Below are 17,952 nucleotides of genomic sequence, written 5' to 3'. Positions count from 1 at the left end.
AAGAGACCTGCTCTGGTGGACGGATGAACTTGGCCCCCATTTTGTACAAAAGCCCCAGGGTCTCGCAGAATGTCACTCTCAGCGAGGACAGAGGGAAGCTTGGAGCCCCTTTCCTCCCCACCCCCCAGCCCTCCTGCAGCCGTCCACTCTCCTTCAAGGACCTCTCCATAGTTTGCCTGAATGGTGCCCTTCCCCTGTCCCCAACCTGCAGTTTCATAACTCTGCCTTCTCCAGGATACACCAGGCTGCTGCTGGGTCATAGCATGTCTGCTTTTATTGATTTGTATCATGTATACTGTCCCAGGCAGGTCGCAAGCTCAGGAAAAGGACCTACATCTGACAGAGCCTATACTTCTAGGGACACTCAGCAAAATGAGGCTGGTATGTGTGTGTGTGTGTATCCACGTCCTCTCCATCCTCCCAGATTCATCTCAGACCCACTCATTCAGTCCTCTCCATGGTCTCTCTTCAGCTGGTTCCCTCTACCAGGAATTCCTCTAACCCTCGCCTCCATCTATCCAAGTCCTTCCCACCCTTCAAGGCTTGGCTCAAAGGCTGCCTCCTCTAAGAAACTTTTCTCACCACTCCATCATCACCACCATTTGCTGGCCTTCATTCTCTACCACCTTCTGTCACTGGTTAGCCTTTAATTAGATACACCAGTCGTTTATGCATTGAATCCTTGTCTCCCAGGGACTGAGTCTGATTCATTTCTCAACCCTATGGCATGTCCAGCACAGGACTGGGTACACAGCTTAGGTACAAAAAGATACTGGTTGGTGCATGCATGCCTCTGTGTGTGTGTGTGTGTGTGTGTGTGTGTGTGTGTGTGTGGTTGTGTGTATATTTATGGTCTGTGGATCCTAAGGGGTCTACGGTGTGCACCGAATGTAACCATTCATTTACCCAAATGACATTTATTGAGTACCTATAACTAGAATCCTGAGTGTTTTGGTTTATCACATGGACTGCATCTGTGGGTGTAGTTTGTGGGTGTGAAACCTGTCAGTGTGCAGTGTATATTGTGCAGGCATTTGGAGCATCTCTGTTATTATGTGGATTTTGTGTGCATGGGGACATGGGAACTGTTGATATTTTGTGTCCTGTCTGTGCAAAAACACGATCTTAAGAAATTAAGAGTCAGAGACACAGATTTGAGCCGCTGTCACTTACTCGGACCTGATTCCAAGCAAGTCATCAAACTCGCTGGGTCCCAGCTTCTAAATTTATATTATAGGGAAGATAATATCTATGATCCTAGAACTGTACACCTACTAGAGCTCTATCTCGTAGGGTATTGTGAGGATGAAGGATGAGAAGTAACTGGTGAGAAGGGCTCAGCACAGTGACAAACGTGGGTTCCATTTCCCCACATGTGTGCATGTACGTGTGTGAGCAAGAATCCCAAGCCCAAGGAGTGTCTAACCTGGGCCTCTAGACTCCCTCTCCTCCCTATAAGGCCCCTGCTCGAGCTCCCACCCCAGAGTCTGGGACCTGAGCCAATCTAGAGTCACAGTGGATGGAGGACGGACATGTCCTTTCTGGGAGCAGGACTACAACTGAAAGCGGCTTTGGAGCAGCTTGGACTTGGACTTGTTGTACTGAATAATGAGGTCCAGTTTGCTGTGGCCCAGGGTCAGCCATTTCTCATCCCCAGACAGGCCACTGCTACTGCCATTGCGCTGGCCACCTGTGGGGCCCCTGGGGAGGCCAGGCTCAGGTCCCTGCCTGGTGCCCTGTAACTGATGATACTTGGTGATGAGGTCCAGCTGGCTGTGGCCCAGAGTCAGCCGCTTCTCATCCCCAGAGTCCACTCCAGGCTTTCTTCCAGGGCTCGGTCTGGGGAGATCATTGGACCCAGGCCCCTCACCCCGGAATGGGCCAAACTTCATGATGAGGTCCAGCTGGCTGTGTCCCAGGGTCTGCCGTTGTTCTTCTTTACCCTGCTTGCCAGGCCTGGCCAAGGAGTTGGCTTCAGGGGGCACTCTGGAGCCCCCAGCCTTGGGGGACTGTACCTGGAGGTCCAGTTGGCCATGGCTGTGCTTTGGGGACAGCCTCTTGTCCTCTGGGGTCCGATTGCCAGGCCTGGGGGAACCTGACTCAGGGGGACCCCTGGCATCCTGGGCCTGGGGCAGGGGATCCAGCTGGTTGTATCTCTGATTTGAGGCCAACCTCCTGTCCTCTGGGGCCTGCTCACTAGGCCAAAGGGAGCCTGAGATGGGGGTCACCCCAGAATCAGGGCCCCCTGCTTCTCGTGCCCTGGGGAAGGGGACGAGGAGATCCAGCTGGCCATGGCTCTGACTCAGAGACACCTTATTCTCCTCCACTGCCTCCAGGGCTGTGCCGGGTACCCAGCGGCCTCGTGGGGGGCTAGGCTCCTGGCTTCCTGTGACCCCATTCTCTGGGAGCCGGGACAGAGCTGAGACGCCCCGGGGAAAGGAGAGGAGGGGGCGAGGGTGAGCAAGCAGAGGTGACCCCCCTCCCAGGGTCACAGGGCTGGTGCTACTGGGGTTGAGGGCAGGGGAGGACTGGGACCAGGGGGACGCCCCCAGCTTGCTCAGGTTGGCCCTGTAGGGCCCAAGCAGGGGGCCGTGGTTAGGGTCTGAGAGCTGGCACTGCAGGGAGGGCTGGCCATCGGCCTCACAGCGGGCAGGGCCCGGGGAGGAGGACCCCATAGCCATGTCACTGCAGCCGCCGCCTCTTGGCTGAGCTGGGTAGGAGGAGTGACCCATGCGAGGTGAGCCCTTGATGCTGCTGAGGCTGGTGCTGGAGCACGACAAGGACATGGTGCTGGGGATGCTGGGCCCGAAGGACCGGGCCACTGGGGGAGGGCACGGCACCCTGGGAGACAGGGGATCTTCACCTCCGCAGAAGCCCTCCACGGGCCGGGACTCGGCATAAAGACAGCGGAACTCCCGGTCAAAGTCTTCCACGATGCGGCCCCTCAGCTGCAGCACCATGCTCGTGTGGGCCTGGCTGCAAAGCCAGGTGAAGCTGGGGGCAGAGGGTCAGGGTCAGGAGGCAAAGTGCAGGACCTTGGGGCCAGGCAGGAGTCACAAACAGGGGAGCAAGATAAAACCACCAGCACCCCTAGGGCCCAAGTGAGGGGCAGAGCTCTGACTCCAGAGTCTGTTCTAGCCCTGGCTCAGCTTAGTGGACTTCGGCATGTGGTTTCACATCTCAGCCTCAACTTCCCCATCTGTAAAATGGACCAAAGGCCAGGTTCCCTGAAGTCCCTCCAATTCCGAGGTGCAAGAGTTATTTTCTATGCCAAGGGCATTAAAGTAGTCCTTCCACAGAGTGAGCTCCTCCAGGGCCCAGCCCAGGGCTGTCTTGCTCCCCACACTGGCCCCTGGGCCCTGCACCATGCCTGCCACATGGCGGCTGCTCAGTTCATGGTGGAAGCGATGGATGAAGAAAGGAAAGTTCAAAGCTGCCAGGTCCCAGGCACCCTCGCAAGCCGGTGGCTCAGCCCCAGGCACCCTCCCCGCCATCCACTTGCTCACCTGTAGCTGCCTGCTACCACCTGCTCACCGTCAATGATGGCGAACTTCTCCAGGGCCTGCCCCGTGAAGCGGCGGCCTGCCTTGCTGCAGTATGTGTTCCCACACGTGCTCCGCACACGCATGTTCTGGGCCAAGGAGGGAGGGAGGTTGGGAATCACCTTTAGAGGACAGGGCTCAAGCCATGTCTAAATCCCCTGGGGTCTCTGACCCAAAACAGCTATAGGAGAGCCCGGCCTCCCACTCCCATTGACCCCCCATGCTCACGAACCACCCGACTGACTCTCCTGCCCTCCCTGACTCCACACCCCAGTTCCTGCCCCCGTCCCTTGCTGACCCGTAGGTGCCCTCCATTGAGGTCCATCTTGTAGCACATCTCCAGGAAGTGCCTCAGGTGTTCCTCGGCCAGAAGCAGGTAGACGGGGACACCACGCCAGCCCGAGGCCTCCATGAGGTCACACAGAAGCTCCATGTCGGTGAAGATGTCCATTACCACAGCCACCACCTGGCGGGGGTTGCGGGGGGGAGCTCAGCCCTGCCCGGGGCACTGCCGAGGCCAGGGGTAGAGGCTAGATCCCCGGAGACAGCACTGGACTGAAAAGCAGGAGGCCAGAGCCCATGAGAACACCTGAACTGGGAGGGCTTTTAGTGGTGACCCAGCCTGGGGGTTCCTGACTTGGAAGCTGGGGGGTTTCACTGTCTTGAAGCCCAGAAGGCTGTTTGAAAGTTTTTGTGTGCATTTTTCTAAGGACGGTTTGTTTATCTGTCATCTGATTCTCAAAGAGGTCTGTGGATCAGCTGTACCAGTCTAAAGGTCTACTCTACAGATGGGAAGACTGAGGCCCAGAGGGGGAAAGAGTCAGAAGCAAAACCCAGACCCCACTTCCCAGGCTAGCACCTCACACTCCCCCCACTAGCTCAAGCTGTAGCTCTGGCTGTCTGTCTGAGGCTCCCTTCTCACGGATCAGAGCTGCAGGCCAGTTACTGGGGTCTTCAGTGCCCTTTGCTAGACCCACCTGTTTCCCTGAGAAGCTGCAGAGATCTGCTGTGACCTCTTACAACTGGGACCAAGTTTTCTGCTCGGTGGAGAGGCGGGGCTTGCAATATCTGCCAAGAGAACCTCCTCTCCCAGTCCAGGCTGAGAGGCAGGAGGTGCGGAGCAAAGCACTCCAGCTCTGGAGCCAGACAGAGCTGGGTTCGAACCTGCACTCTGCTACTTCCTAGTGCTATGACCTTAGACGAATTCCTTCACCCCTGGGAGCCTCAACTTCCTCATCTGCTAAATGGAGATAGTGATAGCTACCTCTCAAGAGTTATGGGGAATTTAATGTGAAAATACTCAACACACAACAGAAGCTCAGTAAATGTTCCTCTCCTGCTGCCTCCTTAACAAACAAAGCCATTGGGCCACAGGGGGAGGAAGCACTTCCCAAGATCACTCTGAGAGTCAGTGACAGCCCAGAGTGGAAGCTTGGCTCCTGACCCAGAGGTGGAGGGTCTAGACGGGAGGATGAGAAACCAAAGCATTGAGGGATGCCCTGGTCCATGGCACAGGCCTGGCCACAGGTGAGGGGAACAGGACAAGCAAGAAAGATCAAAGGGCAGGGGTGATGACAGCAGCCATCTCACTAATAACCCCATTCCCTGTGCCAGTCGGGTCTGGCCCTCCCCTGCCTGGGACATAGGTAGACTTGCCAGGGAGGCTCTGGAGGTACCAGCAGGATGCCAGCATCCTGGCTCCTAACATCTGCAGCAGGTACCCTCAGGGCTGCTCCCCTAGCAAGAGCACTGAGTCTAAGCCACCCCAAACTCTGCCTAGGGTCATCTGATCCATCTCCCTGCCTCCTGAGTCAGAGGCCAGGCCTCCAGGAGTGAGGCTGTGCTAGTCTGTAGCTGAAGGCTTCCCAGGTACCAACACCCCACCTGCTCTGCCGCTTCCCTTTCTCCTGAGCCCTGCTCCCCATCCTTGAGCCCAGCAGCTTCCGCTCCTCTTTCCTTTGGGTGCAGAGCTAAAAGCCCAGCCCTCAAGGCCATGCTGAGGCCCAGGCACCAGTGCCCCTTCCCCTGCTTCAGGCCAGTGGAGATACAGTGCACAAAGTGAGGTGCGGTTGGGACCATTTGTCAGGAGGCAGGGCTGTGCCTGGGGCCCGGGGCCTGAGTCTAGAGCCCTTTCCCTCTCCCTGAGCCCCGGGTTCCATTTCACCAACTGACTGGAACTCCTGAGTAAGTCCCAGTCCCTTTCTGGCCTCAGTTTCCTCCTCTGTAACTCAAGGGGGTGGCTCAGATGCTCACCAAGGTTGGGGTTCTTAGTTTGGGGATCACAGACCTTTTCGAGAATCTGATGAAGGCCATAGGCCCTCTCCCCCAAAAGAGAGAGGATCCCCCTCTGCAATGAACACCACTTTGCACGTGTTTTCAGGGTGTTTGTGGAGTCCCTGAGACCCATCCCCTGTTCTAAGCGTGTTCATAATGTCCTCGAGTGCCAAGAGGTTACCAAGGTAAACAAAACACGCCCACACTCTAGGAGCTTGTGATGTGATGGGGGCAGAGGTTCTCGTCCCAATGCTGCCCCCAAGCTGCTGTGTGGCCACACTTCCCCTCCCTGGGCCTCAGTTTCCACATCTGTGAAATGAATGTCTGAAGAGACGAGGCCCTTACCGTGCGGGCCTGGCTGAAGAGGAAATGCAGAAGGTTCTTGATGCTCTTGGCTTTGTTCCGCTGGAAGTGGATCACAGCCTGCGTGGGCCTGAAGCCCGTGGCCCGTGGCACCTCGGGCCAGCCCAAGTCCAGGTCCGGGGGGTCTACGTCGGAGGCCAGGGGGAAGTAAGTGCCGGAGGTGACTTCGGAGAGCAGGCTGAGGGGGTCAGGCCCGGCAGCCCCTGGCCCCACGGCCTCGCCTAGCTCAGAGCCCCCGCGCGCATGGCTGGTCATGTAGTCCACATCCAGAGGGCTCAGGAAGGGCAGCTCCCGCTCCTCGGAGAGGACCCGCAGGTAGGCAGCCTCTCCCCGCTCCAGGAGGGCATCGGCCGCCAGCCGGGCTGCCTCGCTGTGCTGGAGCACCCGCGATGAGCTCTCCCGCCACCGCTGCTGCTTCAGCTCCTCCACCCGGCACCGCAGGGGCCCCGCCATGCCCTGAGCTCCCAGCGCCTCCGAACACGCCTGCCCACCGGCTACCCTCACCCTCCAGCAGGCTCCATGGCCTGCACCCCGGGCTGGCCGCAGCAGGAGGAAGATACCAGCAGAAACTGCCTCCCACCCGCCTGCCCTTTGTCAGAGCCACGCTCCACCCCGTTGCCCCCGGCCTCGGGAACCTGTTGGGTCAGCCTCACATGTCCGCCTGCTGTTGGGACTCGCCCGCCCGCCGCCTGGGGAAAGGGAAGGTCCTTACTCAGCACACACTCCCTCCGCCACCGCAGCGTCACCTGCTGCATCCCCACCAGGCTCCCAGCAAGTTTCCTCCAAACCCTGCCCTTCCGGAGTCCCAGTGAAAAATGCTGTCCCACCCCTGAAAAATTCTGTTCCGGATGTCTGCGTTTCCACCACCCTCAGCTCTGGGGAAGCTCTTGACCTGGTGGCGCCAGACCCCAGCCTTTCTCCCCTCCTCGGGGGCTGAGTATTAAATGGTTAGTGAGAAAGTTGGTTGAGAGGATCGGGGGACACACTGCATGGTCTGGAGGCAAACAGCAGGCCAGTTTCCGTTCTCTGCCCCCATCAAGGGCCTTAGTCCCGGAGTCCTCAGGAGCAGGGTGAGGCTTTGCGCTGGAGAAGGGGGCTCAGCAGATGGCAGCTAGCTGGGAAGGCAGGCCGGGCAGAAGTGGTCACAAGGGTGCCAGCCCCACCTTTCTGTGGAGGGACGAGGTCCCATGAGGGTGGCCGGGACAGCAGAAGACCTAATGCCATGTCTCAACGACCCCGTTTAGTACTGGCTGCACTTGCTTTAACTGATCTGTGATCATGTCCAGATCAGACACAGGTTCCTCAATGCCCACAAAGCTTCACTTGGGGCCCAATGCATGCACAGCGGGGCTGGTGCTGGCGAGGGGATTTAGGGGCTCCCTGCGTCAAGCTGGGCCCTGGGACTAAAGACGAATGGGGCTTTGTCTCTGAGGATCCTAGAGGGGCCAAGGAGGGGCAGGGGCAGAGATCAGAGCCCCGGGTACTCTAAGGAGGCCCTTCCCTGGGCGTGGGGAGGCTGCGTGAGGGGCAGGGGGAGGAGTAAGTGGAGCCAGTCTGTGGGAGGGTAACAAGCCACGGGGGTAGCCGAGGTGTCAGGGCCTTATCTCTGGATTTGTTTAGGGGGAGGACAGAGCCATATCTGGGTCAGAGAAGCACTCCTGGGAGGGGAGGAGTCATGCTTCTGTGTTGCTGAGTTCCTGTGCTTATCCCTCAGTGTGTATATGTCTACCTGACAGTACATATTTTTGGATCTTTTAAAAAATTATTTTTAATTAACATAAAGTTTACCATCTTAACCATTTTTAACTGTGCAGTTCAGTGGTATTAAGTACACTCATATTGCTGTGCAACCGTCACCACCATCCATCCCCAGAACTTTTTCATCTTTCCCAACTGAAACTCTGTACCTATGAAAGGCTAAGTACCCTCCTCACCCCCTGATAGCCACCACTGTACTTTCTGAGTGTGAATTTGACTACTCTGAGTACCTCACGTAAGTGGAATCATACAGTCTTTGTCTTTTTTGTGACTGGCATATTTCACCTAGCATACAGGTTCACTCATGTTGAAGCATGTGACAGGATTTCCCTCCTTTTTAAGGCTGAATAATATTCCATTGTGTGTACATACCACATTGTTTATCCATTCACTCACTGATAGTCACTTGGATTGTTTCCACCTTTTGGCTATTGTGAATAATACTGCCTGAACATGGGTGTACAAAGTTGGCTCTGTATTTTGTAATATTTCCGTCCATGCCCACATTTGTATTAGATTCCATTTTTTTAAGTAAAAAAAACACTGAATATTGACAATTTCACGTGGCTCAACTCAGCATAGACAGGAACACCTCAGAGATATTATGGGTTCAGTTCCAGACCACCGCAATAAAGCAAATATTGATATCTCAGTAAAGTGAATCACACAATTTTTTTGGTTTCCCAGTGCACACAGAAGTTACGTTTACACTATACTATAGTCTATTAAGTGTGCAATAGAACTATGTCTAAAAAAACAATGTACATACCATAATGAAAAAATACTTTATTGCTAAAAAATGCTAGCCATCATCTGAGAACTCAGGGTTGCTACAAACCTTCAGTTGGTAAAAAAAAAAAAAAAAAAAAAAAAAATGCAGTATCTGCAAAGCACTGTATAGTGAAGTACAATAAGATGAGGTATGCCTGTACACTATACCTATGCATTACTATACACCTGGGCACGTGTGTACATTACATACTGTCTATTTGTGACGTTTGTGTGTCTGCTTGGCTGTCTTCAAGTATCTAGCTGCACATCAGTGTATATTTACCTGCATGTGCATCTGTGTATGTTCTCGTGTATGTGTCTGGGTGCATATCTGTGTGCATGAATGTCTGCGTGGCAGGGGTGGTCTTTGACCCTAACATTGGACTGTGGTACTAAGTGTCTGTACAAGGGAGCTCAGCTGAGAGGGGCAAGGATGGGAAGACTGAGTTGAAAAGGGCTCCAAGGGATCCCGGATACCCTGATAATAAAAGCGTATAAATCAAATGAAATCCCCCAGGGCTGCAGGACTGTCCACCCGTCCTATGGGCTGAGTGGGTAAAGGGCAATGGGAGGGCAGACAAGTATATCCTAGCCTTGGGGCTGAGTCTAGGGGTGGGGACCCAGGGTAACGAGAGCCATACAGATAGCTAAGCCCAGACCCTGGATGCAGTGGGTCGGGCACAGCCCCCTTAATAACTGTTATTAAGAGGAAGAAAATTATTTTCCTGTCCAGGGGGTGTGTCAGGCGCCTGCCTGGCATCATTCTGCTATCCTAGGGGCCATTTAGCCTTGTCTGTTCTTTCTTAGAAGCTGAGTGGCACCTGGGCAGGTGAATGTCGTGTGGGGCTGGTGGGAGCAGAGGCTGGGCTGCAGCCCTTCAGTTGCAGGCTGCTCTGATGCCAACACTGCCACACACCTTTACTGTGGCACCTCTGGGTCAGGGGAGACAGGATTCCTGGGAGGAGCAGCCAGGGCTAGTAGGGGCGCCAGAGTGTGCCTAAATCCCTTGAATGAAGGCAAAGTGACCTAAGAGCCTGACACAGGCACAAGTCGTGAGGATTCCCAGAGACTGGCTCGAGCTGGGTATTAAAGGATGAGACAGATTTTGAGACGTGCAGGGTGGAGGGCTGGGCGTTCCAGGCTGGAGGACTAGAGGGGCGGGGGCCTGCCTCCTGAAGGTGTTGCAAGCAGCAGTGCAGGGAAAGGGCTGCCGGAAAGGCCGTCTGGAGCCACACCCTGAAGAGGGCCTTGCTGAGGCCCAGAGGTTGGCAAGACCGTCGAGCGGGATTTTAGGATAACTTAGGAAGCAGGCCCCCGGGGGCAGGGTGGCCCAAAGCAGGAGTCCCAGAAACAGCCCAGATGGTGTGGGTGGCTGTTCTTGAGCGCCACACAGGCCTTCAGGAGGCCACACTGGCTCTGGAACTTCATGGGTGAGCCAAACAATCACAACTCTGAGTCACGGTGGCGTAATCTGTAAAATGGGACCAACACCATCTCCTTCACCAGGTGGTTGTGAGGAACAAGTGGACTACTCTGTGTCAAGTGCCTGACTGAGAGGATGAGGAGCTCAGTACCTGCTGAATCTAGAGCTTCTCCAGCCATGAAGGGGCGGGGGCTCGGTGAAGGCCTGACAGCAAACGAAGCAGCACCACGGAAGCTCCTTCGGGTCCGTCTCCGGCCTCTTCCAGACCAAAGGCCAGCCCTGAAGGGGAACATGGCCCTGGGCTATGTCAGTGGAGTGTGGCTCTGAGACTTGGCCTCTCATCCCAGCTCACAGGAGTCAAGGTCCTCTCTCCACTCTGCATACACAGACGAGCACTGGGCAAGTACGATCACAAGGAATAAGGATTTTGGCATTCTGCTTTGGAAAGGTGACTGTGTCTGGGTCTACACGGTAATGATGGGGTCTCACCCTTTCCCCCACGTCCTTCCCTCCACCCCCTCTACCCATCCGTCCACCGTATTCCATCCCACAGTGGGAGACCTGTCCCCACTCCCCATGTTTCCATAAGGGGAGAGAATTCCCACTCCACTCTCCCGGAGGGGAAGGGTGAGAGGACCACTCCCTAAATCCTCACAGGCTTCATCCTCCCCAGAGGAGGGGAATGGCTTGGCTACATTCTCCAATCCGCTTTATCACAAATACTGGTAAAGCCCCCATTTTGATGTCCATGTGTCTGTCTCTTATTTTTCAGTTCATTCTGGACTTGGGAGGGGAAGAAGACATATTAGCCATTGATCTCTTAAGCCCCCAACATTATTGATCCAGCCACGTCTCCCTCCCCATCCCCTCTCCCTCTGCCCATTCAGTCCACCCAACATATATCTAATGCTTACTGTAGGCCAGCACTGTGGTCCCAAAGATGAGTAAGACTTAGTCTGTGCCCTGGAGGAACTCAGTTTAGTGGGGAAGGCAGACTCAGAAATAATTATAAGCCACAGAATAAGCTGAGGTATAAACCAGTTGCTTGGGGTTTAGAGCTCATGAGTCATTCTGGAAGCTTAGAGGAACCATGTTCCACCCTCCACCCCCAATTAGAGTACAGCCCTGTTGTAGGCTCTTTCTCAGATGGTGACTGGGAGGTGAAGGAACTGTTTCTGGCCACGGGGAGAGAGAAAAAGAGGGGAGAAGCAAGCCAGCACAGGTCAGTGATTCTGGTTCCCGACTGTGAAGACTTGAGTGAGCCTCTCAAGGCTTCGGCCTCCCATCTGTAGAGCAAGAGGCTGGAGGTCTCCAAGTCCCTTCTAGTGCTCACATTGTGTTCTATCACTTTTTGATGTTACGGGTCAGTGCTTGAAGATTCCCTTCCCGGAAATCCCCGGCCAGGATCTCCAGGACCTTTTCTCGCCTCATCAGAGGGATGGAGGCCCTTGACCTGGGCAGGGTCTGGGCCCTTGGGCTCAGCAGCGTGGCTTGAGGGAAGTCCCCTGGAAGCCACAGAAAACTTGTGAGGGGTGGTTATCACCAGGGCGGAGTGAGGGGGTAGAAGATCATGGCCAGGGGCCTGAGGTCTGGCCTATCCTCCCTAAGGCCAAGTCCATGGTGTCAGTGGTCAGGGCACAGTGGGATGCAGTGGGAGAAGGCTGAAGGGGGCAGAACCAGGGTAGCAAGTAAAGGGCTGCTCCCAAGGGAAGAGTTCACTTTGGGACTGTCGGGTTCTTGGCCCACAAACTGCCCACTCCCCTTCCTTCCCCACCTCACCCCAAGCGCTGATAAACTCTAGGTTCCCCGGGCATGGAGACCAGTGTGAGCTCCCTTCCCTCTGGGCCCTCACCTCAGAAATCACTTGCCCCCAACCTGTCCTCCAATCTCTGGTCTCAGGAAAGGCTTCCCTCCTCCCCTCCAAAGCCAGGCCCTTGTTCTCCAGACCAGGCTTCCACTTCCAGAGGGATCTAACCCTAATTCCTCACGTTTGAGAGACGCTTCCTACTCCACTCATTGTTTTACACTTAATCAGACTCCTCCGCACCCCCATGCACATCTTCAGTTCTTTCCTGTGCTGAAAACACCTGCTCTCCTATCTCCTGCCCGATTCTTCTCCGTTTCTTCTCATCTAGGCACCTCCCAAGATACCACAACTGTTGCCATAACCGGCTCTCAAAAGTCTTGTTCTTGGGGCTTCCCTGGTGGCGCAGTGGTTGAGAGTCCGCCTGCCGATGCAGGGTACACGGGTTCGTGGACCGGTCCGGGAGGATCCCACTTGCCGCGGAGCGGCTGGGCCCGTGAGCCATGGCCGCTGAGCCTGCGCGTCCGGAGCCTGTGGTTCGCAACGGGAGAGGCACAACAGTGAGAGGCCCACGTACCGCGGAAAAAAAAAAAAAAAAAAAAACCTCTTGTTCTTGGAAGAATCTAAAGCCCTTAAGCTCCACCCACTTACCCCCGGTCCTATGCTCTGCAGCACACAGCCTTAAGAGCCTCCTCCTCCTGGAAGGCTCCACCCACACCGCCCACGCCTGGCTTTTTGATTCTGCCTCCTACGCTGGTTCCTAATCTCTTCCTACCCCGTCCCCACCCTCCCCCGGTGGATGCTTTCTCCCACGCCCACCCCACTCCCTTTTCTACCCTCCACATTTCGTCTCTGGGAACTCATCCAGTTTCATGACTTCAGGTGTCCCTTCTATACCCAAGACAGGGCCAAAGTCCTTGGCCCCGAGGTCATCATCATCCCCCAAGGTCCAGGCCTGCCCTATGCCCTTGCCCTCCCTGATGCATCTTCCGTCAGACCAGCTCCCCATAGACACAACCAACATGCACCAAAGAGATGGGGTGGGGCTTGAAGACATGAGACTGGTCAGCTTCGCTATGTAAGTGGTTTCTTGCACCGGTAAGTGGTTTCTCCTCAGTGGACCTGCTTCCCTAGTGCATCATGGGGGCAATAATCCCTGCCCCATCTCATAGGATAATGTAATTAGCACCCGAAAAAAACCACAATGCAAAGAAGATTCTTCTTTTCACGCTCCTGTCTTCTGCTAGACATCACCATCTCCCTGCTTCCAGGAGAGCCCTGAACAGCTTTCTTCAGGCTTCAGGTTCAGTGAGGCATCCAGTCCTGACGATTTTATCCCCTGCAATGCCTCTGGGGTTTGAACTTCCTCTGAATTTCTACAATCGCTCCCAGGCCTTCAAGCCTAGATGGCTAGAATCCTTCCTGACTGCACCCATCCACCCTGCACGCCGCTGTGCACCTGCACTCCCATCAGGTCACAGTCCCTGCCACATGCAGCGTTACCCAGGCTTCCCTGAGCCGTGGCCCCATCTGGATCTCGGCAACCTTTTCTTCCCTGGCAACCGACTCAGCTGCTCCACTCGAGTCTGAAGTTTCCTGCTCCGTGCCGCGGATCCTCACTTCCTATTTTTCTTTCCAGCTACCTAAACCTTGCCCATCCTTTATGTTCCAACTCCTCGAAGGCTTTTCTGAACCTTGAACCTGAACTCCCTTATTCTGACTTTTCCTGTTAGTATGTGTATGCGCCCACAGAAGCCCACATGGCTGGAATACTGCTTTAGTTTTCCTTTTACTTTTTTTGTGTGTGTGTGGTATGCAGGCCTCTCACTGTTGTGGCCTCTCCCGTTGCAGAGCACAGGCTCCGGACGCGCAGGCTCAGCGGCCACGGCTCACGGGCCCAGCCGCTCCGAGGCATGTGGGATCTTCCCGGACCGGGGCACGAACCCGTGTCCCCTGCATCGGCAGGCGGACTCTCAACCATTGTGCCACCAGGGAAGCCCCTCCTTTTACTTTTTAATGTAGCACAACTGACCCTTTCCCCATCTAGTACTCCTTTTCTAGAACTAAAAGCATTGGACTTGGGTGTCAGAACCGCCTGAGTCCGCATGCAAGGTAAATCTGGGCTTCCCTGAGCTTCAGTCCCCCTCAGCAGTAACAAGAACTTATTAATAACACTTACCTCACAGAACTGTCACTGAGGATTAAATGAGATACTAACTGAAAACGCCAAGCAGCATCTGGCGCAGAACAGAAACACAAAAAACACTGGCTGAAGTGTAGCCTGGGCTTTAATCTCAGCTTGATGTAAGAAAGCAATACTTGCAATTTTTAAAATTTTAGGCAAATCTGAAATCTTAGGGGTACTGTTCACAACATTGTTCAGTGTTTCTCATTTTAAGACCCTATAAGGAAAACATTTGTTTCTTCTGATGAATAAGTATAATTCCTTTCATGTGACAATGGGAAGTACATAACCTTCAGCCTGTCTCATTTCTGCCTTTGGCTTCCAGGGAGCTCAGAGCAAGGTTTTATACTCAGTTGCAGATTTCCTCACTGACCTGTGGGAAGCAGTGTGGGGTGGGGAGAGAGCAAGGGCTCCAGGGATGAAGATGAGGGCTGGGCACTCTAGGCCCCTTCTTACCCTGGTTCATCTTCCAGGCCTCTCTGAGCTGTAGTCCCGTCTCGTCTCTTGTGTAAAGGGGATAAGAATCAGAAGAACAATACCTGTTTTACAAAACTGCTGCGAGACAATGCACACCTGAGATCACACTTTATAAATTGCTGAAAAAGTCACGTGAAAGTTGGTTATTAGCGGGCTAGGTTTTCTAACCTACCAATACTTGCATCTTATCTCCTTTTTTTTTTTTTTTTTGCGGTACGCGGGCCTCTCACTGTTGTGGCCTCTCCCGTTGCGGAGCACAGGCTCCCAACGCGCAGGCTCAGCAGCCATGGCTCACGGGCCCAGCTACTCCGCGGCATGTGGGATCCTCCCGGACTGGGGCATGAACCCGCGTCCCCTGCATCAGCAGGCAGACTCTCAACCACTGCGCCACCAGGGAAGCCCTTATCTCTTAAACTGTGTTTCAATTGTTTTGCAGTTTTTACACCTGTGTCTCATAATTTGCTGTGATCCTTTCTGGACATATACAGAGTACAAATAAAGTACAAAATTATTCCTAGAGAGCAATCTCCCTGAGAGCAAAGAAAACATGTCTTTCACTTGTTCTGTATAATAACAATTTGCAATAGAAAAACGTTTAGCTAGAGCAAGAACATCTGGCTTTCCTTCCTATTCGAAGGCCAAAGGAGGTACTTCGTACTGAATTGTTAAAATAAGCTGAACTGTAGTACAGACTGAGAGAATGGTCCAGAAAGGGGCTTTTTGTTGGGCTTGTATAGATAATGATTGGTGATTTAGTCATTCATTCCTTCTTTCATTGATCAAAGCTTACACTGATGCCTACTAAGGTCCAGCCATGCTGCTGGACGCTGGAGAAACAAAGGCAACTGATCCAAACACCAATGCCCACTCTGAAGGTGCTCACAGTGCAGGATGGAGAGTGGGTATGTAAAAAATAGTTCCTCTGGAGAACACTGCCTGGGGTGAACAGGAGAGGGTAGTATTAGGGGACGTGTGTAATTTCTTTAGTCAGAAGAGCGGACAGGATTCCAGGCAGAGAAAACATACAGGGTAGTCTCCTCAGGTAACCCCAAGTGGTTCAGTTGCTCAGAAAAGAAATGGGTTAGAGACTCAAAAAGACAAACAAGGATCAAACTAAGAAAAGCCTTGCAGCTTCCAAGGAGCCTGGATTTTATTTTGGGGGGGCGGGTGTAGTCAGTGAAAGATGCCTACGGGCAGGAAGTGAGGGCTTCGGGACATCACAGACATGACAGATCGACTGGCTCTTTGAAACATGGCTGCGTGTCATAAGTTGCAGTGTTTGGTGATTACTCTTCTTATGGAGACAGGACTTGGCTCTGCAGGTGGGGGCTGTCTGCTGCTGGAGGTATTCATATAGGGCCCGTATGAACATAGGCAACTGGGATGTTGAGAAACGGCGTCAAGTTCTGGACCAGGGCTGGACTAAATGACCGCTAACGGTCCTTCCAATCTGAGATGCCATGATTCTAAAGCAAGCCCAGTAGCTGAACTGGTGCTGCAGGCTGGGATCTGTGGCTGGGGAGCTGCCCTGGGCAGCAAATGGGTTAAGGCTCAAATAACTTTTATATATAAATTAATGTGTAGAGTTGAGAGCCAAATCTGTTCCATTAATTTTTCCATCCATTCCAGGAGCAGTTAGGTACACACTGTAAAGTTTATTTTGGTGCATGGTATACTTCACTCCATTAAAAATAAATTAATCAGCAAATTCCTGCCTGGCCCAGCTCTGGTTTATGTAAATAGTGCCCAGCTGTAATGAGTTACAAGGTGTTATTATCTCACACACACAGGAGGCTTCACTCTAGAGCTCCTTGTGCAACAAAAGCATCTTAAATAAACTCAGAGAAGGTGGTTTGATTTGTAATGTTTTCACAGAAGTGAGATATACCTCACCCTTATAGAGTTTCTTTATATGACTCATTTTATAGCAAGTTAAATGAAGGAAGTTTGATGGGGGGAGGGGCAATATGGTTCTCCGCCCCCTTTCTTCAATTTAAAGAAAATTCCCCCAGAGATGACCCACACTCAGAGGGAGGAGGGGACTGGTCCTCAAGTGCCCAGACCAAGGTGGCTCTGCAGCACATGCTCCTCGAGTTGGGAAGGGGGTGGAAGGCTGGGCACGGGGCTGGGTCCTGCGGCGGAGCAACGAAGCCAGGAAGAGTGTGTTCTCCTCTTCTCCCCTTCTCCCCAGTACCTCGTATAAGGGGGAGCCAAGAGAGGAAAAGGCAGCATGTTCCTCACCCAGTTCAATGGGAGTGTGTGTGACAAAGGGACCTTCCTCTTGAGGCCTCTTTCCAAATGACTCAGGATGTGACAAGCCCCCTGGCCATAGAGGCCTCCTGGGTCCCCAAGGTCATGGCCTGGAAGGCTGTACCTTGGCCAGAACAGTGACATCTCCATGAGCTGGAAGCAGAAGCAGCAGCAGAGACCCCCCTGAGCCTCTCCGCCTCCCTGTCTCTAACTGAGCTGGGCAGTGCTCCTCAGCTCGTGGCATCCACCATCCCAGGTAAGTTTCTAAAAGACCCAGGAATAAAGAGCCATGGCAGAGAGAAGTCTCTGTTTCTTTTAATGGCCAACTCAACCCCACAGCTCAACGCCGGAGGACAGGGCGTGGTTACCCGTCTCGACTCAGAAGCATTACAAACTGCTCCTAGGCCACAGTGGGCCCTTGGGGGGGGAAGGGGTGTCCCCTTTCTAACCTACCCCCATTCCCTTCTGTGGCCTTTGGGAAAAGCTGTCAATCGCATGTTTCCTAGAGGGGACCTGGGGAGTGTGGGCAGGGGAGCTCTTTCTCAGGGCTTCTCTTGAGGGAGAGGACACCTTAGAAGGGCTAAGGGTTCTCCCAGCACCGTACCCCACCCAATCAGACTCCTGGGCGTACTAAGAGGAAAATCAACACAAATGGGGCCAGGTATTTGACAGATGCTTTTCAAAGGTCAGTTCAGGCCACTTCCTGGGCCAAACAGCCACCTCTCTTCTGGCAGTTCCTCAGAGCTAGTTGGCCAGCTGTTTGGAGGGACCAGCCCATCAAAGACCCTCGTCGTTGTAAGTTGGGGAATGGGGCTTCAGGATGCTCTGAGGATTCTTCTCCACTAGAGGGCGCCAGCTCACCTCCCCTGTCAGAAGCAGATCCTCACCGTTCATGGAGTCCAGGTACTGTATCTGCAATCAGAAGAACAGGAAACAGGAAAGGGACAAGGGCAGGATGGACGTGAGATGGCACAAGGAACCAGCCTCCCAAAGGAGAGAACGGGGCGGGGGCACGAGGGGCTACTGACCATCCCAGCTCCCAAGCCTGAGGCGGGTGGGGGCGGGGGGGCACGGGTAGTGGTCTCTGATCTCCCGGATTATTTCA

At 53.9% G+C, this 17,952-nt stretch overlaps 2 protein-coding genes across 3 annotated transcripts in view; both read right to left on the bottom strand.

Moving 5' to 3' along the window:
* Positions 1–1,448: 1,448 nt before the first annotated feature.
* On the bottom strand, positions 1,449–6,647 carry FAM83C (family with sequence similarity 83 member C). Its single transcript, XM_079945214.1, has 4 exons — positions 6,162–6,647; positions 3,841–4,008; positions 3,507–3,631; positions 1,449–2,994 (listed from the first exon to the last, which is right to left on the bottom strand). Exons 1-4 carry the CDS (start codon positions 6,630–6,632, stop codon positions 1,554–1,556), a joined length of 2,205 nt encoding a protein of 734 aa, XP_079801340.1. The 5' UTR covers positions 6,633–6,647; the 3' UTR covers positions 1,449–1,553.
* Positions 6,648–15,561: 8,914 nt separating this feature from the next.
* UQCC1 (ubiquinol-cytochrome c reductase complex assembly factor 1) overlaps positions 15,562–17,952 on the bottom strand; it is a 91,148-nt gene continuing 88,757 nt past the window's right edge. Inside the window, exon 9 of one of the 2 annotated variants that reach the window (XM_079946405.1) lies at positions 15,562–17,759. In XM_079946405.1, the coding sequence (XP_079802531.1) occupies positions 17,625–17,759 (135 nt within the window). In that variant the 3' untranslated portion in view covers positions 15,562–17,624. The remainder of the gene's footprint in view (positions 17,760–17,952) is intronic. The other variant, XM_079946406.1, reaches the window with a different exon arrangement.

This window comes from Stenella coeruleoalba (assembly GCF_951394435.1).
Source record: "Stenella coeruleoalba genome assembly, chromosome: 15".
Taxonomy (NCBI): Eukaryota; Metazoa; Chordata; class Mammalia; order Artiodactyla; family Delphinidae; genus Stenella; species Stenella coeruleoalba.
Note: the sequence above shows the minus strand (reverse complement) of the source record. Positions and strands in the feature narration are given on the sequence as shown.